This window comes from Sarcophilus harrisii, chromosome 1 (assembly GCF_902635505.1).
Source record: "Sarcophilus harrisii chromosome 1, mSarHar1.11, whole genome shotgun sequence".
Classification (NCBI taxonomy): domain Eukaryota; kingdom Metazoa; phylum Chordata; class Mammalia; order Dasyuromorphia; family Dasyuridae; genus Sarcophilus; species Sarcophilus harrisii.
This window is the reverse complement of record NC_045426.1, coordinates 715112886-715138424: the sequence shown is the minus strand read 5'-3', so window position 1 is coordinate 715138424 and position 25539 is coordinate 715112886. Positions and strand designations below refer to the sequence as shown.

Genomic DNA, 25539 nt, shown 5'->3' with positions numbered 1-25539 from the left:
GCAGGGGAAAGGGGGGAAAAAGGGGAAAAAAGGGGGGGGGGGCCCGGGGGGAAAAAAAGGGGGAAAAAAGGGGGGCCCCCGGGGAACAAAAGGGGACCGGGCAGGGCCCCCAAAAAAAGGGAAAAAAACCCGGGGGGAAAAAAGGGGGGCCCGGGAAAAGGTTTTAAGGGGAAAAGGGGGGGCCCAGGGGGGGAAAAGGGGGGAACACGGGGGGGGGGGAAAAGGGGAAAAGGGGCCCGGGGGGGGGAAAAGGGGCCCCGGGGCAAGGGCAGGGGTTTGGGGGGGGGGGGCAAGGGGCCCCAAAGGGAAAAACACGGAGGGGGAAAGGGGGAAAAAAGGGGGGGGGGAAAGGGGGAAAAGGGCAGGGAAAGGGAACCGGGCCGGGGCAAGGGACCAAGGGGCCCTGGGGGGCAAAAGGGGGGCCGGGAAAAAAAAGGGACCGGGCAGGGGGGCCCCGGGGGCCGGGGGGGGGGGGGGGGGGAAAAGGGAAGGGAAAGGGGGGCCCCAAGGGGGGGGGGGGAAAAGGGGGGGGGAAAAACCGGGGGAAACCAAAGGGGGGCCGGGAAAGGGAACCGGGGGGGGGGGAAAAACCCCGGGGGGGGAAAAAAGGGGGGGGGGGGGGGGGAACCGGGGGGGGCCGGGAACGGGGGGAAAGGGGGGGGTTTAAAAAGGGGGGGAACCGGGGAGGGAAAGGGCCGGGGAAAGGGCAGGGCAGGGGGGGGGCCCCCGGGGGAAAGGGAAAGGGGGGCCCGGGGGGGCCCCCCAAAAAGGGGGGGGCCAACCGGGCCGGGGGAGGGCCCCCAAAAGGGGGGGCCCGGGGAAGGCCAAACCCCCCCGGGGGGAAAAAAAGGGGGGAAAATTTTAAAAAAGGGGAAAAAGGGGGGGAAAAGGGGGAAGGGGAAAACCCCGGCCGGGGGGCAGGGGGGGGGGGGAAAACAGGGGGGGGGGGCACGGGGGAACCAAAGGGGCCCCGGGGGCCCCGGGGGGGGGAACCCAGGGGAAGGGGGCCCAAAAAAGGGGGGCCCCCGGGGGACCGGGGAAAGGGAACCAAAGGGGGAAACCGGGGGGGGGGGCAAAAGGGGAAAAGGGGGGAAAGGGGGGGCCCAGGGGAAACCCGGGGGGGGGCCGGGGAACCCCCCCGGGGGGGGGAAAGGGGGGGGGGGGAACGGGGGGGAAAAGGGGGCAAGGGGGGGGGGGGGCCCGAAGGGTAAAAAAGGGGCCGGGGGAAAAGGGGGGGGGGGGGGGGGGAATTGGGGGGGGGGCCCGGGGCCCAAAAAGGGGAGGGGCCCGGGTAAACCCCCCGGGGGCCCGGCCCGGGCCCGGGGGCCCAGGGGGCCCCGGCCCTGGGGGGGGGGCCCCCCCGGGGGGGGGGGCTTAGGGGGGGGGGGCCGGGGTCCCGGGGCCCGGGCCGGGGGGGGGCCCGGGGCCCGGGGGGGGGGCCCCCGGGCCGGGGGGGGCCCGGGGGGGGGGGCCCGGGGGGGGGCCCCCCCCCCCCCCGGGCCCCCCCCGGGGCCCCCCCGGGGGGGCCCGGGGGGCCCGGGGCCCGGGGCCCCGGGGCAGGGGGGGGGGCCCCCCGGGGCCCCGGGCGGGGGGGGGAAAAGGGGGGGGGAAAGGCCTGGGTCCGGAACCGCGGGGGCCTGGGCCGGGGGGCCCAAGGGGCCAGGCCCGGGGTTTTGGGGGCCCGGGCCCCGGGGCCCCCGGGGGGGCCCGGCCCCCCCCCCCCCCCCTGCCCCCCCCCCGGCAGCCGAGGGGGGGGGGGGGCCCCCCCCCCGGGGGGCCCCCCCCCCGGGGGGCCCCCCCCCCCGGCCCGGGCCGGGCCCCCCCCCCCCCCGGGGGGGGGGGGGAGGCCCCGGGGGGGGCCCCCCCCCCAAACCCCGGGCCCTCCTGCCCCCGGCCCCCGGGGACACCGAGCCCTTGTTCCCCCGGGTTTGGGTTCCCCCGGGGCCCCCGGGGGGGGGCCCCCCAACACGGGGGGGGGGCCCCCAAGGGCGGTGGTTCCTTCCCCCCCCCCCCCCCCCCCCCCCCCGGGCGGGGGGGGGCCCCCCTGGCAAAGCCTGGGCCAGAGCCTGCCTGTAGTTTCTGATTTGCCCCCTCTCCCTGAGAAGGGGGGAGGGGTCGCCCGTACAAAATCTCCCTTTGCAGCAAGGCCCGGTAACCACCGGGAGCAGTCAGGGGCCCAGCCAAGGGCTCCGGGGCCCAGGCGCATGGTCAGCCCCCGATGCCTCCCAGCTGAACAAGCCGCTTCGTCCTGCCTGCCTCGGTTTCCTCAAGTGAAAAATGGGGATGGTGATAGCCCCCCCCCCAAAGCTGCAGGGGGGCTAGCTGAGCCAAGGTCTGTGAGTGCTTCCCAGAGAACGCAGCAGGCGCTCCATAAACGCCCATTCCTTCCCATTCACACCAGTTGGTGTAGCAAACTTCACCGGGGGAGGTGGGACTGGGCCCACGGCGGAAAATTACCTGGGGGCGTCCCCAGCAGTCTCTCCTGCACTGAGACCCCTGAAGCTGGGCTGGCTTTGGGGACGGAACAATCGGGTCACACCCACACTTAACACCGTTCACCTCGGTAAGGGCAAAATGGGCCCATGGCCCCGGCATAAAGAACGAGATTATAAGTAAATTAGAGGAACATGGGATAGTTTATCTCTCAGACCTGTGGAAGAGGAAGGAATTTGTGACCAAAGAAGAACTAGAGATCACTATTGATCACAAAATAGAAAATTTTGATTATATCAAATTGAAAAGTTTCTGTACAAACAAAACTAATGCAAACAAGATTAGAAGGGAAGCAACAAACTGGGAAAACATTTTTACAATCCAAGATTCTGATAAAGGCCTCATTTCCAAAATATATAGAGAACTGACTCTAATTTATAAGAATTCAAGCCATTCTCCAATTGACAAATGGTCAAAGGATATGAACAAGTTTCAGATGATGAAATTAAAACTATTACTACTCATATGAGTATTTCAAATCATTATTAATCTGAAAAATGCAAATTAAGACAACTCTGAGATCCCACTACACCTGTCGACTGGTTGGGAATACAGGGAAAATAATGCAGAATATAGGAGGGATGGGAAAAACGGGACATTGATGCATTGTTGGTAGAATTGTGAACAAATCCAAACCATTCTGGAGAGCAATTTGGAACTATGTTCAAAAAGTTATCAAACTGTGCATACCCTTTGATCCAGTTAATACCTTATAAAAAAAAAAAAGAAAGGGACCTTGTATGGTGCCGAGTGTTTGTGGCAGCCCCTGTTTGTAGTGATTGAAACTGGAAACTGAATGGATGTCCATCAGTTGGAGAATGGCTGAATAAATGGTGGTATATGAATACTATGGAATATTACTATTCTGTAAGAAATGACCAACAGGATGATTTCAGAAAGGCCTGGAGAGACTTACACGAACTGATGCTGAGGGAGATGAGCAGGGCCAGAAGATCATTATATACTTCAACAACAATACTATATGATGACCAGTTCTGATGGACCAGGCCATCCTCAGCAACGAGATCAACCAAATCAGTTCCAATGGAGCAGTAATGAACTGAACCAGCTACGCCCGGAGAAAGAACTCTGGGAGATAACTAAAAACCATGACATTGAATTCCCAATCCCTCTATTTTTCTCCACCTGCATTTTGGATTTCCTTCACAGGCTACTTGTGCATTATTTCAGAGTCTGATTCTTTTTGTACAGCAAAACAGTGGTTTGGACATGTACATATATTGTGTTTAAATTATACTTTAACATATTCAACATGTATTGGTCAACCTACCAGCTGTGGCGGGGGGGGGGGGGGGGGGGGGGGGGGGGAGCAAAAATTGGAACGTTGGAACAAAAGGTTTTGCAAGGGTCAGTGCTGAAAAATTACCCATGCATAGAACTCGTAAATAAAAAGCTATAATGAAAAAAGAAAAATCTGGTCAGTTAGCCTGGCACAAAGTAGGCACTTAATATTTGGGGCAGCTAGGCGGTGCAGTGGACAGAGCACTGAGCTTGGAATCCCTTAGTAGCCCTGGCCAAGTCACTTCACCCTATCTGCCTCAGTTTCCTTATCTGTAAATGAGTTGGAGATGGAAAGGGCAAACACTTCCCCATCTGAAGGAGCTAAACAAGAACAAACAAACGCATGCTTCATGACTGCTGGACCCTTCACAGGGAGGAGAGATTGGACTTTTCCCATCCCAGGAGGGGATACAGGAAGTGTCTCCAGGGTGAGGGACGGAGGGGAGCATCAAAGCCTGGATGCAAGCCCGCTTCCGAGACCTGCTGGCTACGTGAGCCTTGTGGCCCAGCAGGCAGCCCTCCCCTGCCAGCTCTCATACTTTTCAATGATCATCTCACTGGGGCCTCACAGCAAGCCAGGGCCCGGGGACTTTTATGGACATCTCTGTGTATCTACGTATATGCGGGATCCGCGGCCTACCCAGGACGACAGAAGTCCCGTGGCTTGCCAAGGTGACACAACGAGGATTATGGGAGGCGAAACCGGGCAGGGGCACCCTGTCAGGCTAGGGGCCCGGGGCGCCCCGGGGGCCTCCTCCCTGCTCTCCTCTCGCCGTCCCCTCCTCAGCCTGGCATGCAGTCGCCACTGAATCACCCAACGCCCACCGGCGGGTGGCACCCTGGGAAGGTCTTTGTGACCCCCTCTGGCTTTGGCTCCGAGCCCCGGCAAACAGTGCTGGGGCACAACGTGCAAGGCGGCTCCTCGGGCCTTCTCTGGGCCCTAGCGGTTTTGGGGCCCCCAGCCCCGCTCCTTAGAGGGCCTGACCTGACAGGGAAAGAAAAGCCCCGGGGAGATCCAGGAGGCACTGGGCCTGGAGGGCTTGAGCTGGGCTGGGGGTGGGGGTGGGTAGCTGGGGACTGGGCCCAGTGAGGCAGGCCCCCCGGGGGCCGGGGAGAAGAAGGGGCAGGCCGAGGCCTGGAGCGCCAAAATAGGGAGGGAGCCTCAGCAGGAACGGCCCTTGCACACCCTGTGCAAGGTGAGGGGGCAGCGCCGGACCTGCGGACGATGCTCCCCCCAGGGGGAGGGGCAGTGGGGGAGAGGACACAGGCCCCACGCAGCAGCTGGGGAGTCCGAGGCGGGATTCGAACTTGGCTTTCCTACCTCCCGCCCAGCTAGAGACGCCCCTAGCGGCACAAAAGAGGCACCGCACCCTCACAGCATAGTGGCGGAGCTTGCAGGGGGCGGCCTTCCGGGACCGTCCCCAACGCCGCCCCCCCCCCTTAGGCGCCGTACACAGCAGGTGCACAATAAATGCAGGCCCAGGGCTCGCCCTGTGGGAGCGGGGCCTCCCATGGCGCTCGGAATAAAGGTCTCCAGTAGGAGGCAGCTGCAGAAGGGAAGGGACTCCTCCGGGCCCGAGGCCCCGCGGGACGGCAGCGAGCGTGGAGACCTCCGGCTCCGCCTCCGACCGGGAGGGGCTGCGGAGGCCCGTCCTCCCTCCTTCGCCTCGGGAGCCGTGATTCAGCGGCTTCTCGGCGCGGCCAAGCCCTCCCCCTCCCCGGGGACCGCGAGCCCGGACGGGGCGGGGCCGTGCTGGGCCGGCCCTGGGACCCGAGGAGCGCCCCCTGCGGCCCAAGCCTCCCTGCCCTCAGCAGCCCGAGCCCCGGCGTTCGGGGCGCTGGGGAGCAAGTCTCCCTTTCCGGAGGGCCGCGGGGGGCGGGGCGTTGGAAGCCCCTCCCCTGGCGGCGAATAACCAATCAGGAGATGGAGAGGGGGTGGCCGGTTTCACCCCCCCCCCCCCAGCCCTGCCTATGCTCATCAGGTCCCGAGGCGCTGGGGGGAGGGAGCACAGCTTTCCCCCTCCCGCCCAAGGGCATTGGGGCTCTGGACACCCCGCTTTTTGGCGGGGGTCGCAGGGGGAAAGGGCTGCTCAGGGATCCCCAATTCTGCGGCAAGGTCAGCGCGGCCCCGGCCCCTCCCGCTGCCCCCGTTCTCAGGCCCCCGGCACCCGGCACTCGGCGGGGCCCTGGCGCGGGAGGGTGGGATCCACACTCGGACACGGAATGATCTTTATTCTTTATCAGCAGCAACACGCGCCAGGGGGCGAGGGGCGGCCAGGGGGCACATGCTGGGGGGAGGGGGGGCTCAGGCAAAGGTGGAGCCGTTCCAGCCCACGTTGGCGGCGTTCATGTCGTAGTAATTGATATAGATCCTGGGGGGAAGAAAAGGGCCGGGGGGGGGGGGGGGGCTCGTGTTTCCCCCCCCCGCACCGTGGGACTCCTCCCCGCCCCCACGCACTCAGCGCTCCCCGCTCGGGCCCGGCCTTCCCCCCTCCCTCACCTGTCCCCGGGGACTTTGAGGTGCTTGGTGAGCAGCTCGCAGAGCTGCTTGCTGTACGCCTTGTTCTGGGGCCCGCCGATCTTGCCGATGCTGTGCAGGCTGCAGAGGGCGCACGGCTCCGAGGAGCCCCCGAAGGCCATCAGCTGGTCCGCCGAGATGTGCACGGCGATGTACTGGGGGGAGGGGGGACCGTGCTGGGGGTCTGGGGCCCGCCGCCGCCGCCTTCCGCGCGGGGGCCCGGCCCCCCACCCTCCCGCGCCCGCCCTCCCCCCTCCCTCCCGGACTTCGCCCCCGGCCCGCGCCAGCGGCCCGGCCCCCCTCCCCCCCGCGCTGCCCCCGCCCTCCCCGGATCTTCGTCCCCGGCCCGCACCAGCGGCCCGGCCCCCCCCTCCCCCCGGGCCCCTTCCGCGCCCCCTCCCCCCCGGACTTCGCCCCCGGCCCGCGCCAGCGGCCCGGCCCCCCCCTCCCCCCGGCCCCCATTACCTGGGCGGGCTTGCCCGTGGCCTTGGCCAGCTGCGCCGTGAGCTCGCCCAGCAGCGAGTCGGGCACCGCGGAGCGGGGCACGTTGGTCTGCACCACGAACATGGGCATCTTGGCGGCGGGACGGGGCTGGGCCGGACCGGGAGAGCTCTGCACGTCTGCACCCTCCGAGCACCGCGACGGACAGCGCGCGAAGGGGCGGGGCGCGGGACCGCGTGACTGCCCGGAGGCGGGGCCTCGCCCGGACTCCGGAACTGGCCGCCCTCCCAGCTCCCCGCGTGCGTGCAGGTCCGCTCGCAGGCCGCCGCCCGGAAGCCCCGCCTCCGCTTCAAAGCCCCGCCCCGGGGGCGGAGCCGGACGGGCTGGTGGCTGTGGGGGAGGGGGTATCGGCTGCTGAAGTGGCCTGGGGGGGGGGTCAAAGAGTCAGCCCTGGAGACCACGTGGCCTAGTGTGGGGAAGAGCTGCTCCTGGCTCCATTTTGCCTGAGCCTGCGTGATTAACAGGAGATTGTCCCGTTGGGCGGTCCTCCCTTAGGGGCGGCTCTTCCTGGGTGGGGGGTGCTGGGAGGCTCTGCTAGGGGCTGGGAAGGGCGCCCCCTCAGGAGAAGCTGGGGGCCCTGCTGGGGGCTGGGAAGGGCGCCCCCCTCAGGAGAAGCTGGGAGGCCCTGCTAGGGGCTGGGAAGGGCGCCCCCCTCAGGAGAAGCTGGGGGCCCTGCTAGGGGCTGGGAAGGGCGCCCCCCCAGACAAACGGCTGCCCCCGCCCCCCCCAACCGGGCCCAGCCGGCCCCTGCCCCACTCTCCCGGAGACCGCCGGTGCTGCAAGAGGCCGGCAGGGAGCCGGGCCGCGGGCCGGGGCCCCCTGGCGGGGCCGCTGAGAGCCAGGCGGCTTGTGCCCCCGGGGCCGGCCGGGCCCGGGCATCTGCACCTGCTCCGTCCCGGGAGGCGCGCGGGCACAGGAAGGGGCGCGGGCCCGGCTCCCGCCCCCCCCAGCTCATCCCGGCTGCTGGGTCTCCCGAGGCACAGCCCCTCCCTCCGCCTCAGCGCCACCCGCGAGAGGGCGGGGGCTGCCCCAAGCTCAGGCCCTTCCTGGCAAGCAAGTCGCTTCCTGCTGCCCGCCCCGGTCTCCGCTCCCAGAAAATGGGGCTGTCTCCCTCAAACTACGAGTATCACCACTGTCCGGTGCCTGGCACGCGGCGGGCGGTTAATAAATGCCCGTCTCACCAAACAGCCACGTGGGTGGCGCTCTCGGGAGGCAGCAGCCATCCCACCCCACTAGGCTCTGACCAGGCAGCTTCCCTTCCATGTTCCAAAAGCAAAGTCTGAAAGGGCTGCGCGCTGAGGGCTCTTGGGGCAGATGCAAGGCCAGCCGGGCTGTGAAAGGCGCCCGGAGCCCCCGCTGGAGCCTGGTCCTTGTTCCTAAGGGGAAGGATCGCGGCCTGAAGGAGAGGCCGGCCCAGGCGGGCATGGGGGAGGAGGGGGGGAGGCCGGCCAAGGTGGGCATAGAGGGAGAGGGGGAGTAGCACAGGTGGGGGGGGGGGGAAACACTGCAGCCATGCATCCTCTTGAGCCCCTCCCCAGCGTGGGCCTTCCCCAGGCTGTCCTCCCTGTGTCCATCCCTGCTGGGCGGCTCTGATAGCACCTCCTCCCACGGATCGCCGGCTTGGCTCCGGCACATTGGGGGGGGCCTGTCCCCGTGGCTGTGGCAGCAGAGGGAGGGGGCCTCAGGAAGCCCCCCCAGCCTGGGGAGGCCCGGCTCCCCTGGGGCTCCACTTCGGGCCCAGCCGGCCCCCTGCCTCCACCTCCCCGCCTCATTTGCATGCCCTGTCGGGGCTGGGAGGGAGGGGCCCCAGCTCGGTGCCCAGGCTGCCCGGAGCCCGCGCCCAGCCCGCTCTGCCTCCCTGACGGCCATGGCCCCCCCGCTGCTGGCTCTGCTCCTGGCCAGCGCGGCCGCGCTCCTCCTGGCAGGTGAGTGACCCCTGGTGGGAGGGGGGTGCCCCGGAGGCTCCCGGGTTGGGGTTCCGGGCTCATTTTGGGGAGGCGGCAGCAGGGGCAGGATCAAAGGGTCTCATTGAACTCTGGGCCAGTCGGGCACCTTTGGGAGGGCCACGGTCACTTGTGGGCGCGGGGCCCGGGAGGGGGGAGTGCCCAAGGGCTGGCGAAGGGTCTGGACTAGGAGGCCGGGGGGAGAGAAGTGGGATGCTGGGCTCGGAGAAGAAAATCTCACAGGAGGGTGGGAGGGGGCTGGGGGGCCCAGCGGGAAGAATGGCCAGGAGATGTGAGGTGCCCATCGGGGCCGGACCGCGGGTCCAAAGAGGGAGAGCATCTCAGTGTGGAATGGCTCGGGAAGGGGGTGAGCTCCCATCACTGGCCCCGCGGCGCACGGCGACGTGGGTGGTTGTGGTCTGGTTGGACTCAGTGACCCCCAGACCCCGGCTGCAGTGGGGGCCCTGGAGACAAAATGGAGATGGGGAGTCTGGGGGGGCGGGAGTCGTGCTGGGAACCCGCGAGAACGGCCGCTGGGCGGCCTCAAGCTTCCCCACATCGGTGAGCCTCTGGGGGCCCGGGGGCCGGCCCCACAACCCCCCGGGGCTCATGGTCGGGAGGCAGGAAGGAAGGCGCAGAGTCCTGGGCAGAGGGGGGCCGGCCCCGTTGGCTGCTTGGGGGGGAGGCGGCCCGGCCCTGAGCGCCCGTGTCCCCCCCAGAGCCCCACCCGGGGCCCACCCAGCCCGACGCCCTCCTGGTGTTCCCGGGGCAGACTGCCACGCTGCTGTGCGCCCTGAAGTCGGACTTTGCCATCGGCGAGCAGGGCATCTCGTGGTTCCAGCAGCACCCGGGCAGCGCCCCGCGCTTCCTGCTCTACTACTACTCGGAGGAGGACCAGGACCGCAAGCCCGGGCTGCCCCGGCGCTTCTCGGCCTCCAAGGACCCGGCCCAGAACGCCGGCGTCCTGACCATCTCCCCCGTGCAGCCCGAGGACGACGCCGACTATTACTGCTCCGTGGCTTATTGAGGCCGTCCCTGGGGCCCGGCCCCCCGGCCACCCCCCGGCCCCCCACCCCTCAACCCAGCCCCGGCCCCTCGGCCCTAGCCCGTCCCAGCCCCTCACCCCCTCCTCTGAGGGCCCCTGATGGAGGAGACCCCCTTGCTCTGTTCCTTGGACCACTGAGGGTAGAACTTGCCCAGACATCCTGGCCCCAGAGCCACCACCGGGCACCAAACACCGGAAAAGCCAGCCGGCCGGTGCCCCCTGTGCCAATCTACCGATGCCCAGTGCCAACCTGCCGGCGCCCCTTGTGCCAACCTGCCAGCGTCCCTTGTGCCGCCGCCCTGGGGTGTGGCACACAGCAGCCCCTGAATAAAAGCCCCCTCGCCGGGATCTCAGGATGCCCTTGCTATTGAGGGGCCCCGGGGCTTTGGGGAGTCCGGGCCAGCTCGGGTCTCCTCAGCGGGGATGAGCCCCTCCCCTCCCCCCTCCCTCAGCGGGGCTCCAGCCCCAATATACACCGGAGACTGCACGGGCCAGGGGGCTGGAAAGGAGAAACGGACGCGGGCACCTGTTTCCGCCCTGGCCCGGCACACCTGGGCCCCTTTCCTGGCTGGTTGCCTGCCCGGCCAGGCGCATCTGGCCCAGGGAGCAGGAATGGGGGGGCTGGGGGGAGGGGCCAGAGGGTAGAAGTGGGAGATTGGGGGGGAAGGGACCCAGAGAGCAGAAATGGGCGGGGCCAATAGGCAAGGGCGGGGCCGGGGAGGAGGCTCGGTGCTGCGGGGGGAGGGGTTATGGGGGGGCGGGGAGGAGGCTCGGTGCCTGCGGAAGGCCCGCGAAGCCTAAAGGTGGGTCTCATTCCCGGGTCTCAAAGAATTTTGAGCCTCTGGGGTCACGCGGCTGGCGCATGCGCAGTGCTCCGCCCCTCCCTCCCACGCACTGCACATCCCCATAGTTACACGCATCAGGGCCGCCCCTTCTCTTCCGTCCCAAGTGCGCACGCGTGCTCCCTCCGCCCCTTTCCCTTGCCCTTCTCCGGATACGCCCTACGAAGGCACGCCCTGCGCGTGCCCTCCCGTTGCCATGGGGACGCAGAGCGTCCCTGGGGCGGCGCGCGGAGAGCCGGAGCTGGGCAGCCTCGGTGAGTGGACTCTGTCCGCCCTTGTCCGCTGGACCGGGGTCCGAGGGCGGCAGGGCCTGCGGAGCCGGGCCAGGGAAGCTGGGAAGGAGGGGAGAGGGGGATGGTGGCGGGAGCTTCCGCTACCCAGATTGGACTTCAGTTATCCAGATTCCTCCCTGCGGCGTCTCCCAGCCGGGACTAGCCTCTCCTGTCGGTCACGCCGAGTGGGGAGACTGAGGCCGGAGGGGGAGCCGCGGCCCCTCAGGAGGAAGGAAAAGGATTTGTTGACTGCCCACTGTTGCCGGGCAACCACTCTGTGATTTAGGGAAACTGAGGCACGCAGAAGAGTGACGTGTCTGGGGTCACATGGCTAGGAAGAGGGCCACCGGGCCCAGGAAAGAGCTCCAGGGAAGGCCGGCCCGAGAGGCGGTGAAATTCTGCAGCCCCGGGAAGTCACCCCCTGGGGGGAAACGAGATTCTTCCCACAGAGATAGATGTGGCTTCATAGTGAGCTCTCCATCCAGATGTGGCCACAAGCCTGGGCCGGAGGGGGACGCAGGAGCAGGGCCTGGGCCGGAGCGGACCCGGGATTGGGGCCTGGGCCGGAGCGGGCCTGGGAGCGGGGCCTGGCCTGGGCTCCAAAGAGTGACTCTCACCCATAGAGGGCCAAGGAAGTCTGCTAAGTCCTTTGCAATCAGCCTCTTGCTCTTCCCCCATTGCGTCTCTGGGAGGTGGTGCTGTTATTAGTCCCATCTTGCAGGAGAGGACAGGTTACGTGACCTGCCTGGGGTCTCACAGCTGGGATGTGCTGGAGGCCGAGTCCAGATCTCAAACCCTATCCACGGGCCGCCCAGGAGGGGCTGCAGAGCTCAGAGAAACCGGAGCGGGTCAGGCACTTGGGGGACCACAAAAACATCTGGTTCTGAAGCGGCTCTCAGCAGACAAGGGAACTTCAGGGGACCAGGAACGTCACCGGCGTGGACGGCTGTCTGACAGTGGGACGAGCATGGGGCTGTCCGTAATCATCCCTTCACCAGAGCAGACGGCCAGCCATCAGCAGGACGGGCGTGGGGCTGTCCGTAACCATCCCATCGCGGGGGGACCAGGAACGTTGCTGGCATGGCCGGCCGGCCATTGGCGGGACGAGCACGGGGCTGTCCGTAATCATCCCATCACCGGCGCGGACAGCCAGCCGTCAGCATGATGGGCGTGGGGCTGTCTGTAACCATCCCATCGCCGGGGGACCGGGAACGTTGCTGGCATGGCTGGCCGGCCATTGATGGGACGAGCACGGGGCTGTCCGTAATCGTTTTGTTTCTGTCCCCTGACTGTGGCAGAACAAAAACGATCTCCTAACAGAGGGACAGCCAAGTGAGCCAGGAGCAGGAGGAGAGCTGTCCTGCCTGAGCTCAGGCTCTCAGAGCCAGGTGAACTCCGTCCATCCTTGGGTTCTGACAAAAGGCAGGGGGAGTCCTTGAGCAACAGGCCATAAAAAGCCCAAGAGGACCCCCAGTACTGGAGAAGGCAAATCTTGGCCCGGTAGGACTGGGAGGACCCCCTGTCCGTTCCAAGTCAGAGCCCAAAATACTGGCTCACCGGCTCTTTGACTTCCAATTGTGGCCAGAAAAGGCCTCAGCAAGCCGGCCTGTCCCTGCATTGGGAAGTCCGCTGGCGTTGGCCGATAAACCAAGCGGGCCCGGGGACTTGGCTGGGGGGGGGGCAGCTTCAGCAGGAGGAAGCTGGGGGGTGTTTTTGGCTCTCTGGTGGCAGGAAGAGCTTGGGGGGCGGTGCTGGTAGCCACTCTTGTCAACAGGCCCTTGGTGAAATGGCCTCTTGTAAACGTTGAGCTTGGCTGACAAGTGGTGCACTTACACGCACCGGTAATCGTGGCCGGCAGCGCCCGTGGGGCTCCCGCAGCATTGGAAGGCTCTCCCCGCCACCCACACCTGTGCACAGGAACCCAGGGGCCTGCTCGTCTGCAACAAGAATCGCTAGGCTCCGTGGTGCCGTCTTATTCAGCAGCAAATGAAGACTAGAGGGACTGGGAGATTCAGGCCCGTGAGCTTGACACAAGCTCCTGGGAAAGCCTGAAAGATGGCTGGCAGCCCTATAGAAAGGGGCGCCCGGCCCCCTCGAGAACTAGGGGCCGGACTCGCCCCGTTCTGTACCTGGAGCCGCTAAGCTCCGCGGAGGGCAGAGAGCTGTGGGCGGAGGCTGCGCGCTTCTCGTTGGCTCCACCAAGTATCTGAGACTGAGGGGGAAAAGGTGGATTGGAGGAACTCGCACTCTGTGCATTTGGGATGGAGGGGACAGCTGGGCCACTGCGGAGGGGCCTGGGCTGCCGGGCCCGGGAAGGAGGCAGGGCTGGGGGGGGGGCTAGCCTGGCGGCATGTGCCCGCCTCCTCCTGGCTGCCCGTCCTCCTGCCCTCTGCGCCCCCACTCCTCCCAGAGCTGATGCAATCCCCTTGTTCCTTGTTCACCCTGTTTCCTCCTTTAATTGCTTCCTTTTAGAAACCGCCCAGACCTTGTGGGGCTTTTCCTTGTAAACTGTGGCTCACTTTGTCCAGCAGCCAGAGCTCTGGGCCTACGGTGGTCAAGCTGTGTGACCCTGTGAGTCCTTTAGCCCCTGCCTGCCTCAGTTTCCTCATCTGTACAATGGGAGTCACAGGGGGGATGGTTGTGAGCATGAGAAAGGATCTGTTTGTGACAAGCACTTAGCACCCACAAGGCCTGGCATACAGTAGGCGCTTTATAAATGCTTCTTATGATTCTTCCCTTCCCCTTCCTCTGACCTTAAATCCCCACAGAGTCAGTGGAAGGAGGCTGGGGGCCCAGGAGGCTCTGAGGGCAACCGTGGAAGGGACTGATGGGAGGGATGGCCCAAAGGTGGAGGTGGGGTGTGGGCAGGGGATGGGGGAGGGGGAATAATCTCAGGAACAGCCTGCAAGCAGAGGCTGGCACCCCTGTGGGGCCGGGGATGGGCACGGGAGGCTCCCAGGGGGAGGCTGGCACCCCTGCAGGGCCTGAGATGGGGAATGGGCACGGGAGGCTCCCAGGGGGAGGCTGGCACCCCTGCAGGGCCTGAGATGGGGATGGGAGGCTCCCAGGAGCACCCGGTGGGCAGCTGGTGCCCAGAGGGAGGCTGGCACCCCTGAGGGGCCCGGGAGGCTCCCAGGAGCAGCAGATGGCGCTTTGCGGCCTGGGCTGAACGGGGAAAACGAGGGTCTGGTGGGCTTGCTGCCGCAGCCATTGCCAAATTTGTCGGGCCCAGCAGATGGAAGCCAGGGGACCTCCTCCGTCAGCCGGGACCGCGTCATTGCTGATTTTCCCAAGGTGAGGGAGGGAGCCCCCCTCCTTCTCCCCCTCCCTCCCGCCCATCCCCCCTTCCTTTCCCCCTCCCCCCCATCCCCCCCCCCCACCCCCAAGCCCCAGGGGGAGGGACTCCTGGAACCCCCCCCCCCCTTGCTCGGCCCTGCTCCCTGGGCCCCCTCCGAGCCCCCGGTTTGGCTCCCATTCGGCCTCATCTGATTGGTCGGCTTGGTCTCAGCCCGGACCGGCCTCGCCCCCGCGGCAGGGAGCTGTCCAGCAGAGACTGGCTGGACCCGGGTCGCCGCGGGAGAGGGAGGTGCCGGGGCTGGTCCGCGGGGTGCCCGGCCTCCCGGGGGTCGGGGTGCACCCTGGCCTCCCGGGGTCAGAGGTCAGCACCTCGGCCTGGGGTCAGCCAACGGGGGCACCATGCTTGCTTTGGGCTTGGAGCCACCCTGGGAAGGAGACCCAGCCCGCGCCCTTGCTGCCCCCCAGCCCCCTCCCGCAGCCCTCAGACCCCCCTGTCTTTCAGTGGTACACGCCCGAGGCCTGCCTGCAGCTCAAGGACCACTTCCACGGGCAGGTGCGCGCGGCCTGCCGGGAGAGGAGGACGGGCACGGTGGGGTGAGTGGGGGGCGGGGCCGGGGGCGAGGCCTCCGCTCCGGGCCCGGGCACGGCTTTGGCCTGGGGGCGGCCCCTGTGCACGAGGGGGGAGGGAGGCCAGGGTCGGTCCCTCCCCCGCAGCTCTGGGGGCCTCCAGGCGCTGCTTCCTGCCACCGGGACCAGGGCAGGCGCGTCCCCTCCGGGCCGCCTCTCGGGCCTCCATCTGCAAAGTGAAGGGATGGCCCCAGAAGCTTCCAGGCCTGGGAGGGCGGGCCCAATGTTCTCTGCATCCTGGGGGGCGGCGCTGAGCCCCCAGAGGGAGGCAAGGGCTGTTCCCGCCCTCGGGGAGCTTTCGGTGCCCGTGGGCTGGTGGGGTCGGGGAGAGGAGGGGCCGGCGGAGGTCGGGGGCGCCGCCCAGGGGCAGCTCCTGCAAACGGTCTCAGCCGGAGGGTCCGGGAGGAGCGAAGGCGGCCTGGGCGTGGCCACGGGGGCACGGACACGCCCCTCACGCGGGACACTGCCCGGGCCACGCGCCGCCCTGTACACACTGCGCACGTGCTCCCCTGCACACGCTCACACCTCGCACAGTGCAGACGCTTGTAGCGCTCGCCCGGGGCGTCTTCAGAGGCCCCAGGAGTGTTTGGCGGCTGGAGGTGGGGCCTTGGCCCTTCCCAGTGACCACCCCCGGGGGGGGGCGGCAGGAATGGGGGGGGCGCCTGGGGGCCAGACCCCTGAGACTTCCGCGCTGGGCAGAGGGAGCCCCTGCCCCCCCACCCCCCCCACCCCGCTGGTGGAGAATCAGGACCACGGTCAGCGGCTGCGGGGCTGGGGGGCAGGTGCAGAGGGGCCGGCCCGGGCTGGCTGAGGGCGCCGGCCCCCGCCCCCCCCTCGGTGCTGGGCCCTGCCTGGGAATCTCTCCAGGAGCCCCCGTGGGGGCTGGGTGCCCTGGGCCCTCCTCCCCTCAGGGGCCACAGGAGCAGACGCCTCTCCTTCCCCGGCTCCCACTGCCGCCCACCCCGGCAGCCCTGCCCGGCTCCCCTCTGTCCTGTTTCACTTAGGCTCTGGCTTCCTGGGGGGTGGGCCTGCTGGCAGCTGGGGTGGGCTCTGGGAGAGGGCGGGGTTCTGAGAGGGGGCGGGGCTCCATGGAAGGGTGGGACTCCGGGAGGGGGCGGGGCTCTGATAGGGGCGGGGCTCCGGGAGAGGGCGAGACTCTGAGGGGCGTGGCTTCACGCGAGGGCGGGGCTCTGGGAAAGGCCGACCCCCAGTGAGCCCCAGTCCCTCCCGTGCCCTCCCAGGCTGAAAGTGTCCAAAGTTGTCGTCCTGGGAGACCTCTACGTGGGCAAGACGAGCCTCATCAACAGGTAGGGCTTGGCCCCCCACTCGGGCCTCCCCCTCGGCCTCCCCCTCCCCCGGCCCTCTCCATGGTCCCCGCCTTCAGGGCTGACCACCGGACTGGCCCGTCCTCCGCCCTTCCTGCGGCCCCTCACTGTGGGTTCTGGACCACCCGGCCCATTTGCCAGGAGCGCAGGGGGAGGTGGCCGGGTCGCCCGCTTTGTGGAGAAGGCCTGGGGGGCCCCACAGAGGGGCTCTGGGGCCATACCCCCCCTCCGGAGAGAAGGACCACCGGCGGCCTGTGCCCAGAGGTGGGGCCCGGGGCGGCCTGGCGGCTCAGGGCCCAAACCAGGGGCCCGAGGGGCGGGCCGGACCCCTTCTGGCCTACGGGCCTGTGATTTCCAAAATCAGGCAAAAGAATTTGGGCTTGGATCAGGGTTTGAATCGGGCCCCCCCTGGTGGCCCCGGCCTCCCGCCCCCCCTCGCCCGGGGCCCCAGGCCCAAAGGGCCCCTGGGGGGAGCTACCCCCAAACTGGGGGCACGAAGGGCCCCCAAACACAAAAATTCTCCCCCCCCACTACCCCAAAAGGCACAGGGCCCCAAAACTGGACACCCCACACACTGGACCCCCACACACAGGGGAACTCTTCACCCCACCAAGTCCAAAATGGGACGGGGACTCAGGGGTCCCTAGGGCCCAAAACACTCTACCAGCAACTCGGGAACACCCCCCTCAACCAAAACACCCCCCCCAAACCCCTCCCATGGACCTCTTTTCCCACTGGGAACAAGGGACAGGGAAAGGGTAGGGCCCTTCTCTTACTCAAGGCGCAATAAACCAACACGGATCCCGGGGGACACGCCCCCCACCCTCCTCCCACCCTTCACCCCTCTTCTTGTCCCGGGCATTATCATCACTCTTTATCGGGCATAAACCCTCACACCAGGGGCCCCCCCAGTGGGAGGGGTGTCCCCATGGCACACCCACCCCACTCAGGGGGGCCTCCCTCCCCGTTCCTGTCCCCCACCCCCCCCCAAAACCACCCAAGGTGGTAAACCCAAACTCCCCTAACCAGCCAAAACAACCCTTCCCCGGGGGTAAACCCTCCCCCCCTACCCCTGGGGACATTCCCGCCCCTCCCCCTCCTTTTCCCCTTCCTTTCTCCCCCCTCTACTTCCTCCCCCATCCCCTCCCTCCTCCCTACCCCCAATTTTTTTCCCCATCCCCAGGCATTGGCCCCAAAAAGCAGGCTTTTGTCTTCCTTTGGGACAAATCTCTGGAAATTTTGGCGCCCTGGAAACCCCATCTGTCCTCGGGGTATCCCCCCAGGGGAGTTGTTTACCCCCCTGCTGGGCCCTCCCGGCCCCCACCCTGGACCCCTCCTCTGGGCGGGGTGGGGCTTTCCTGGTCCTGCGGCTTTCCAGCGATGGGGAAGGAGGAGTTGGGGGGGGGGCTGGGCTTTGAGGAGGAGCCAGATCGGCCTGATCTGGAGGCCGGCCCGAGAGCCAGGCGGACACCGACTGCCCAGAGGGAGGGGCTGGCCTGGGCCTGGCAGAGCTGAGATCCGAACCCGCTCCTCCGCCTCCATGTTCCGCCTCCGAGCCCAGGGGGGCAGCGGTCTCCGCCTGACCCGGCTGGGGGATGCGGTCCCTCGATCTCCGGCCCCGGGGCCCTCCAGCTCCCAGCTGGCACTGCCGCTCTCCCCCAGTCAGGGCCCGCCTGCGAGCGCACGGAGATGGACGCCGTCCAGCTGGCCAACGAGATGCAGGCCGAGTACTGGTCGGTTTCGGCCAAAACAGGTGGGTCTGGCGGGGGCACTGCGGGGGAGGGGCTGCCGAAAACCGGCCCCTTCAGGCACGGGGTCCAGGTTCATATTTAGCCGCGTGGGCTGAAGCTGTCGTGGGTCCCTGGGACCTCAGGTTCCCCATCTGTAAAGTTAAGGGTGGGAGGGAACATTTGCCGGGGTCCCTCCAGTCTAATCACTGCAGGCCTGAGACCCCCGGGGCCTGTCCTCCTCCAGCTCGGCAGAGGTCAGTGAGAAGCTCCGAGGGAAGGGGGAGGGGGGAGCCACCGGTAAAGGAGGGTCCCTTTGAGGAGGGCGCAATGCCGCCCGGGGGCCCTCGGACCGCCCAGCTGGGCACCCCACGGGAGGGGCCCCGGCCCAGAGGCGGGGGCCGGGCAGGCCTGTGTGGCGCCCTCCGGGTGCTGGGGGCCGGGGCGAGGTCGGCAGGCTACTTCCCGAGGGCGTGACCCCGGCCCTCCGTGTCTGTGCCCAGGGGAGAACGTGAAGGCCTTCTTCTCCCGGGTCGCCGCCCTGGCCTTCGAGCAGTCGGTGCTGCAGGAACTGGAGCGGAGGGGCAGCCGGCGCGCCCAGATCGGGGCCGGGGCCTCCATCAGCATCGGTACGGTGCCCCCCCGCCCCCCTTTGTGGGTGTCTCGGGAGTGCTTGGTTTCCCCAGATCTGGGCCGAGAGTCAGCGCTGGCCCACAAAACCCTGGGCTCCAGCCCTTCCCCCCCACGACAGCCGGTCCGGCTCGGCCCAGACGCCAGCGCGTCGGAGCCCGTTCCTGAAGTCGCTGGTCATTTCCTACAGTCATAACGTCCCCTAACGTTCATACACCACAACTTACCCAGCCGTTCCCCACCTCATGGGCGTCCCCTCAGTGTCCAGCTTCTGGCCGCTGCAAACAGGGCGGCCACAGACATTCTGGCACATACAGGGCCCTTCTTTAGTATCTCCTTGGGATATAAGCCCAGTAGTAGCACTGCTGGGTCAAAGGGCATGCACAGTTTGATAACTTTTTGAGCATAGTTCCAAACCACTCTCCAGAATGGCTGGATGTATTCACAACTCCACCAACAATGTATCAGTGTCCCTGTTTTCCCACATCCCCTCCAACATTCTGCTTTATCTTTCCCTGTCATTCTAGCCAATCTGACAGGTGTGTAGTGGTATCTCAGAGATGTCTCAATTTGCATTTCTCTGATTAATAATGACTTAGAGGATCTTTTCATATGACTAGAAATAGTTTCAATTTCTTCATCTGAGAATTGTCTGTTCATATCCTTTGACCATTTATCAATTAGAAAATGGCTTGATTTCTTATAAGTTAGAGTCAGCTCTCTCTGTATTTTGGAAATGAGGCCTTTATCAGAACCTTTGACTGTAAAAATGTTTTCCCAGTTTATTGTTTCCTTTCTAATCTTGTCTGCATTAGTTTTGTTTGTACAAAAACTTTTCAATTTGATATAATCAGAATTTCCTATTTTGTGATCAGTAAAGATCTCTAGTTCTTTGGTCATAAATTCCTTCCCCTTCCACAGGTCTGAGAGGGAAACTAGCCTATGCTCTTCCAATTTATTTATAATCTCATTCTTTATGCCTAGATCATGGACTCATTTTGACCTTATCTTGTTAAAGGGTGTCCATCACGTCCAGCCAGTCTCGGCCCATTCTGGGTCCCGGTGGACAGCGCAGAATAACGCACAGGGCTTAGCCAGTGCCTGCCCCCAATCTCGGGCATCGAGGAGGAGCCTCCTGCGGAGGGCTGCCGGCCGGCTGGGCCCTCCCCTCAAGGCCTCCCTCTGACTCAGCTTTGTGAGCCTCCGCGGAGGCCGAGCAGTGAATGAGTGAATGACTGAAGGAATGAATGATTGAATAGATGAACAGGTAAACAATGAGTATATGGATGATCAAATGGACAAACAAAGCAATGACTGAATGAATGAGTAAATGAACAAATGATGGAATAACTGATGGACGAATGAATGAATTAGCAAATAGGTGAATGACCAAATGGACAAACAAATAAACAAAGGAATGATTGAATGAACAAATGATTGAGCAAACAAGTGAATTAGTGAAGGAACAAACAAATGAATAAGCAAATGCAGGAATGAATACATGATTGAACGAATGGATGGACAGATGAACGAACAAATGAGCAAACAGATCGCTCCCCCAGGCTCCCAGATGGATGGGTCCCCTGCCCATGGAAGAATGCTTTCTGTTTCCTTTATTTACAGGGATGGAGGAGCACTCTGCTGCGTGCCGGGAAGGTGCCAGCGCCAGCAGCCCCGGGTGCTGCTAGGAGGGGATCTCTGGAGCCCCAGGACAGTGTGGGGCAGACGGAGCATCTTTGGCGTCTCGTCTGCCCTTGGGACGTGTGCCCCCTTCTGCCTTGCCTGGCCGGTGGCTTCCTCATCTGTACAATGGGCATAGTTGGGACACGTGGTGGACAAACCCACCTGCCCTCGTGCTTTCTCCAGACACCCTCCTCCCCTCCCCCCAGCGACAAGCCTGTGGCCTTGACCACACCCGAAGGAACTGCCCAGCCCCACACCACCTGGAACCTGCCAGTCACCAAGGGCCGTCCGTCCTGAGCTGACTCCTGGGGCCGCCACCTCCACACTGTCAGCACTGGGGCCATCACTGCCTGGAACATCAGTCCCGGCTCCATCACCTCCTGGACCGTCAGACCCGGCTCCATCACCTCCTGGACCATCAGCACTGGAGCCATCACTGCCTGGACCGTCAGCCCCGGCTCCGTCACCTCCTGGACCGTCAGTCCCGGCTCTGTCACCTCCTGGACCGTCAAGTCCTGGCTCTCTCTCCTCCTAGACCATCAGCTCTGGCTCCATCACCTCCTGGACCTTCAGCCCTAGCTCCGTCACCTCCTGGACTATCAGCACTGGGGCCATCACTGCCTGGACCGTCAGCCCCGGCTCCGTCACCTCCTGGACTGTCAGTCCCGGCTCCGTCACCTCCTGGACCGTCAGTCCCGGCTCTGTCACCTCCTGGACCGTCAAGTCCTGGCTCTGTCTCCTCCTAGACCATCAGCTCTGGCTCCATCACCTCCTGGACCTTCAGCCCTAGCTCCGTCACCTCCTGGACTATCAGCACTGGGGCCATCACTGCCTGGACCGTCAGCCCCGGCTCCGTCACCTCCTGGACTGTCAGTCCCGGCTCCGTCACCTCCTGGACCATCAGTCCCGGCTCTGTCACCTCCTGGACCGTCAGCCCCGGCTCCGTCACCTCCTGGACCATCAGTCCCGGCTCTGTCACCTCCTGGACCATCAGCCCCGGCTTAGTTAGCTCTTGGACCGTGACCCCCGGTGCCATCACCTCGGGCCTGATTCCTGGCATGGGGAGATGGCCCGGGCTGGAGTGGGTCCCCCAGCCCCTGGCGCTGGCCCTGGGAGGAGCTCGGTTGCACAAAGTCGCCCGGTCTTTGGAGAGCGGCCCAGGGTGTGGGCAGGAGCGGGCGCCAGCTTGGAACTCCGGCAGGGCCGGTGTCAGGACCCGCCCCCATAAGGCGGCACGCCACCTTGTTCTTGGCTTGTACGGCCAGCCCAGGCCTGGGCTTCAGCCCCTGGAACAAGGGCCTGGGGAACGGCTCCTCTGCAGCCTTGCTGTGCCCCTGATTCCAGGGCGGGACGCCTTCCTCGACCCCAGCTGAGACACCACCCAACCTTTGCCAGAGGGCCTGGCGCGGGGAGGGGCAGGGGGTCTTCACCTGTGTTCCAGCTGAGGCCGGCAGCCTGGCTTGAAGACCCTTCCCCCTGCGATCACCCTTCAGCTCTCACCCCAGAAGTGAACCCCGTGGCCCCAGGGAAGCAGACACGGGGGGATCACCACTCTGCTGTGGGAACCGGGCCTCCTTTTTGGCTGCCCCTTCCCCCTCCCGGCACTCCCCGAGATGTGGTCCTCTCAGACCCCTAGATCTCTTTCAGACAGACTGCTCTCCCTCCGTAGCCCTCTCTGCTACTTAATTTGTTTGATTCCACATTTATTGCTATTAAAAGCCATCTCTGATTCGCCCCGAGTTCTGGCCGGGGAGGTCTCTTTGGGGCGCACCCAGCGTGGCTGCAGTGGCTGAGCTGGCCTTCGAGGACACTGACAAGGGCCCGAGCACAGGCCGGGCCCAGCGACCGCCTTCAGTGTCTGCTCCTGAGTAGCAGAGGGAGATCAGGGCTGACCTCGCAGAGTCCCGACCAGCCTGGGAGGGAGGGGCTGTGACATCACCCCGTTTTGCAGAAGGAGAGACTGAGGCACAGGGAGTAGAGGTGAGCAGGCCCTTAGCAGCCGGCAGGGCGCGTCTCCCACATGGCAAGCCTTGGGGAGGGTCTCTGACCCCGGCCGAGCCCGGGCCACCTCTGCCCCTCCTCCCTCCCTCCCTTCACAAGTACGCTGATGCTGATGGGGGGGGCAGGGAGTGCTCAGTTCTGGGGACGGGCCCCAGAGGTGGGCGGGCAGGGGCGGGGCACGAGGAGGGGCTGCAGCCCCTGGGGGAGGAGCTGGGAGTCAGTGTGAAGGCTGGGGGCGTGGACACAGGCAAGCAGGAAGGCCCTCGGAGCCTGGCTGCTGGGGGGGGGGGGCCCAGTGATGCTGGCTGCTGCGGGGCCCCCACGAGCCTGGCTGCTTGAGGACGCAGTGGATTCCAGCCGTGTGGGCCGGGGGGCACATGGACATTCAGGCCGCCAGAGCGATTTGAAGCCCGAGAGGGGGCCAGGCCCCCACTTTGCAAGGCCCTGGTCTCCCCCGCTGCTCCCAGCATCCCCGGGGCGCAGACGCTGCCCCCCCCTAGGCCTGCCCCAAGGCTGTCCTGGAGGCCGTCGGTCTGTCCCCGAGGCTCGCCCCCTAAAATGTCCCTGGAGTCCCTTCTTTGTTCCCCGGTATCTCCTCCCTTCCGCAACAGGGGATCCCTGAAAGAAAGGAGGGGGGCAGTCTCATCTCACATCCACAGAGAGATGGGAGACTCTGGAGGCGGTTCTGTACTGGGGCGCCCCGTCCTGTGCCCGTCGGCCCCGCCTGCCGGAGGGGGGGGGGCGAGTTCTCCCTTCTCCCGGCCGCTCGCTCCCCTGTCACCGAGATCCTGCCTCCAGCTCCTCTCCCAGTTCAGTCTGTAGTATTTCCCAAACCCGCGAGCGCGGAGGACAGTCAGCGCTCGCCCTGGGAGAGCCGGGGTTCCCCCCTCCCCTCCCCTCTCCTTCCCCTCCCCCTCCCCCTCCCCGGCGGCAGGTGATCCCATCGAGGTCACACTCGCCGCTCCCTCCCGCTTCCCGCTTCCACGAGGGTCTCGCTGCGAGACGCCCCCCTCCCATCCCGTGCGGAGAGGGGGCGCACGCGTGGTTCGCGCTCGCGGTTTCCCTTTCTGGCCTGGCTTCCCTGGCGCGGCCAAAGCCTTTCACACAGTTCGCGCATTTAGGGTTTGACAAAGATTCTGCCACTGTAACGGGTGCCGGACTGCCCGCCGTGGGGGGAGGGGGGGAGAAATCTGGAACCCGAGGCCGCGCTGACCCTCGCGCCCCCCGTCAAACCAGCCGGACGTGGGTTGTGAAAACAAAAAGCTTCAAAAAAGAAAAAGGAAGGGGGGGAGGAAGGAAAAAATCGGATCAAAAAGAAAGAAAATAAGAAAATAAAACGCAAACGACAAGGAGAGGGGGAGGCTGCGCTGTGCTCCCCGCTCAGCTCCCACGGCCTCTCTCCGGTGTAGACGGCTCTCTCGGGCTCTGAACAAGCGGAACTGGCGTGAATCGCCTCATCCTGGAGGAGGGCCCGGCCCTCGGAATCCGCGGTGGTGTAGTCTTGCCGAGGACCACGATCCCCTGGGGCTGCTCACCTCCCTCCGATCAGCTCCGCTCTCTCCGGCCCCCCGAAATCCCCGCCCGCGGCTCCCCACAGAAATCCTCTCCCGACAGAAATCCGCTTCGCCACACGCCCCGGTTCCTGACAGGCCGTAGCTCCACGGCCTTGGTGATTGTGCTCCCGCCGGCCAGGTCACTTCCTCAGGACCAGATTTCTTCCTCTTTCTTCTGAGTTTTTTATATTCACCATTGCTGAGCCAGGAGTCAGCCCCCCAGCGCGAGCTGCCGCACTTTTCTGCACCCCAACAACACGATGGGCTAACCTGGGGCGCAGCCTCCTTGGGCCCGATCCGCAGTAGGAACTCTGGCTCTCAAACCGTGGGCTCCAGGAAGGCTTTGCAGCAAAGGGGGAATGGACGTGCTTTTTAAAATTGTTGTAACTTTTTATTGACAGAGCCCATACCTGGGTAGTTTTTTACATTATCCCTTGCACTTACTTCTGTTCCGATTTTTCCCCTCCCTCCCTCCACCCTCTCCCCTAGATGGCAAGCAGTCCTATACATGTTAAATATGTCACAGTGTATCCTGGATACAATATCTGTGTGCAGAACCGAACAGTTACCCGGGAAGAAAAACAATGTAAGCAATCTACACTCATTTCCCAGAGTTCTTTGGGTGTAGCTGCTTCTGGCCATTATTGATCAGATGAGTTAGATCGCTTTGTCGAAGAAATCCACTTCCATCAGAATCCATCCTCATACAGTATCGTTGTTGAGGTATATAATGATCTCCTGGTCCTGCTCATTTCACTCAGCATCAGTTCCTGTCAGTCTCTCCAAGCGTCTCTGTATTCATCCTGCTGGTCATTTCTTACGGAACAATAATGGAATGGACGCTTTGAGGGCATTCTCAGGGTCCAGTGCAGACCCTCCCATCCACCAGCCACCTTCTCATCTATCTCAACCTTCCCGTCCCTGCCCAGCACCCTCCTCCCGTCCCTGCCCAGCACCCTCCTCCCGTCCAAGTCCAGCACTCATCCTCTCGGCCATTGCTGCTGCCAGCATCCTTCACTCAGATGGCGCCCTCTGAGTTCTGGGCCTCCCCTCCCTCCCTCCCTCTGCCCTCTGGGGTCCCTGGCCAGACTCTCCATGGTTTCCACCTCTGACCACCCAGATGCAGGACTCGTGCACCGCTCTGAGGAGACCGCCGCTCTGGGCGCCACCGGCCCTGCCCCCCCCCCCTGCAGTACTAGGGGGCTCCCTGACTCAGCTTCCCAGAGCCAGCTCTGAGCCCTGTCTCCTCTCCAACTCAGCCAGGACCTGAGGGCGTCTTCCGGACACTGGCTGGTCCCGGACCGACCAGCAGGTGGCGCTCGGGGCCTCCATGCCAAGGAGGTGCTGGGCCAAATGTCCGGGAGTCCCGGGGGCTGGGGCGCCAGCCTCCCGGGGCGCCACCCCTCCCGCCCCAGTTTCCCGGCCGGGGTCCGGGGTTGCAGCGAGGGGGCCCGCAAACCTTTGGGGCCAACAGGCCGGCCCAAAGGGGGGTGGGGCAGGGAAAAGGCCCAGTGGCCCCCCTGCTCGGGGGGGCTCCGGGCCAGGGTCCTCGGGGGGCCCCCGGGAAGCCCGGGGGGGGCTTTGTTTCCCCCTTTTCACAGGGCCGGGCCCGAAGGTAGGCCTTGGGGTGGCGGGGGGTCCCTGACTGGTCCCAAGGGGTTTCCTGGGGGTTTCCTTCCCGTGGGGGCCCGGGTGGGGGCTCCGGGGAGGGCGGGACAAACGGGGAAAGGGGCCGGGTGAGGGGGGGGGGCCCTGGCCCGAGGTGGGAAAAGGAAGAGGT

At 65.4% G+C, this 25539-nt stretch overlaps 3 protein-coding genes across 3 annotated transcripts; 2 read left to right on the top strand and 1 right to left on the bottom strand.

Moving 5' to 3' along the window:
* Window positions 1-6007: 6007 nt before the first annotated feature.
* Window positions 6008-7011, bottom strand: MIF (macrophage migration inhibitory factor). The gene is made up of 3 exons (XM_031949113.1): window positions 6779-7011; window positions 6296-6468; window positions 6008-6167 (listed from the first exon to the last, which is right to left on the bottom strand). The coding sequence occupies exons 1-3, from the start codon at window positions 6884-6886 to the stop codon at window positions 6101-6103; spliced, it is 348 nt and encodes a 115-aa protein (XP_031804973.1). The 5' UTR covers window positions 6887-7011; the 3' UTR covers window positions 6008-6100.
* Window positions 7012-8339: 1328 nt separating this feature from the next.
* LOC116420903 (pre-B lymphocyte protein 3-like) lies at window positions 8340-10333 on the top strand. The gene is made up of 2 exons (XM_031949112.1): window positions 8340-8739; window positions 9477-10333. Exons 1-2 carry the CDS (start codon window positions 8682-8684, stop codon window positions 9782-9784), a joined length of 366 nt encoding a protein of 121 aa, XP_031804972.1. The 5' UTR covers window positions 8340-8681; the 3' UTR covers window positions 9785-10333.
* Window positions 10334-13752: 3419 nt separating this feature from the next.
* Window positions 13753-21944, top strand: LOC116420936 (ras-related protein Rab-34-like). Its single transcript, XM_031949175.1, has 8 exons — window positions 13753-13763; window positions 13985-14210; window positions 14716-14807; window positions 16082-16147; window positions 16307-16429; window positions 17680-17918; window positions 18396-18521; window positions 20146-21944. The coding sequence occupies exons 1-8, from the start codon at window positions 13753-13755 to the stop codon at window positions 20208-20210; spliced, it is 948 nt and encodes a 315-aa protein (XP_031805035.1). The 3' UTR covers window positions 20211-21944.
* The last annotated feature ends 3595 nt before the right edge of the window (window positions 21945-25539 follow it).

Bases quoted from the DNA above. Each gene is read 5' to 3' on its own strand.
- LOC116420903 (XM_031949112.1), top strand. From the start codon at position 8,682: ATGGCCCCCCCGCTGCTGGCTCTGCTCCTGGCCAGCGCGGCCGCGCTC. The intron at 8,740-9,476 runs GTGAGTGACCCC...TGTCCCCCCCAG, and splicing joins GGCCGCGCTCCTCCTGGCAG to AGCCCCACCCGGGGCCCACC.
- LOC116420936 (XM_031949175.1), top strand. The intron at 14,211-14,715 runs GTGAGGGAGGGA...CCTGTCTTTCAG, and splicing joins TCATTGCTGATTTTCCCAAG to TGGTACACGCCCGAGGCCTG. The intron at 18,522-20,145 runs GTACGGTGCCCC...CTTTATTTACAG, and splicing joins CGGGGCCTCCATCAGCATCG to GGATGGAGGAGCACTCTGCT.
- MIF (XM_031949113.1), bottom strand. From the start codon at position 6,886: ATGCCCATGTTCGTGGTGCAGACCAACGTGCCCCGCTCCGCGGTGCCC. The intron at 6,469-6,778 runs GTAATGGGGGCC...CCCTCCCCCCAG, and splicing joins CCACGGGCAAGCCCGCCCAG to TACATCGCCGTGCACATCTC. The intron at 6,168-6,295 runs GTGAGGGAGGGG...TCTTCCCCCCAG, and splicing joins CTCAAAGTCCCCGGGGACAG to GATCTATATCAATTACTACG.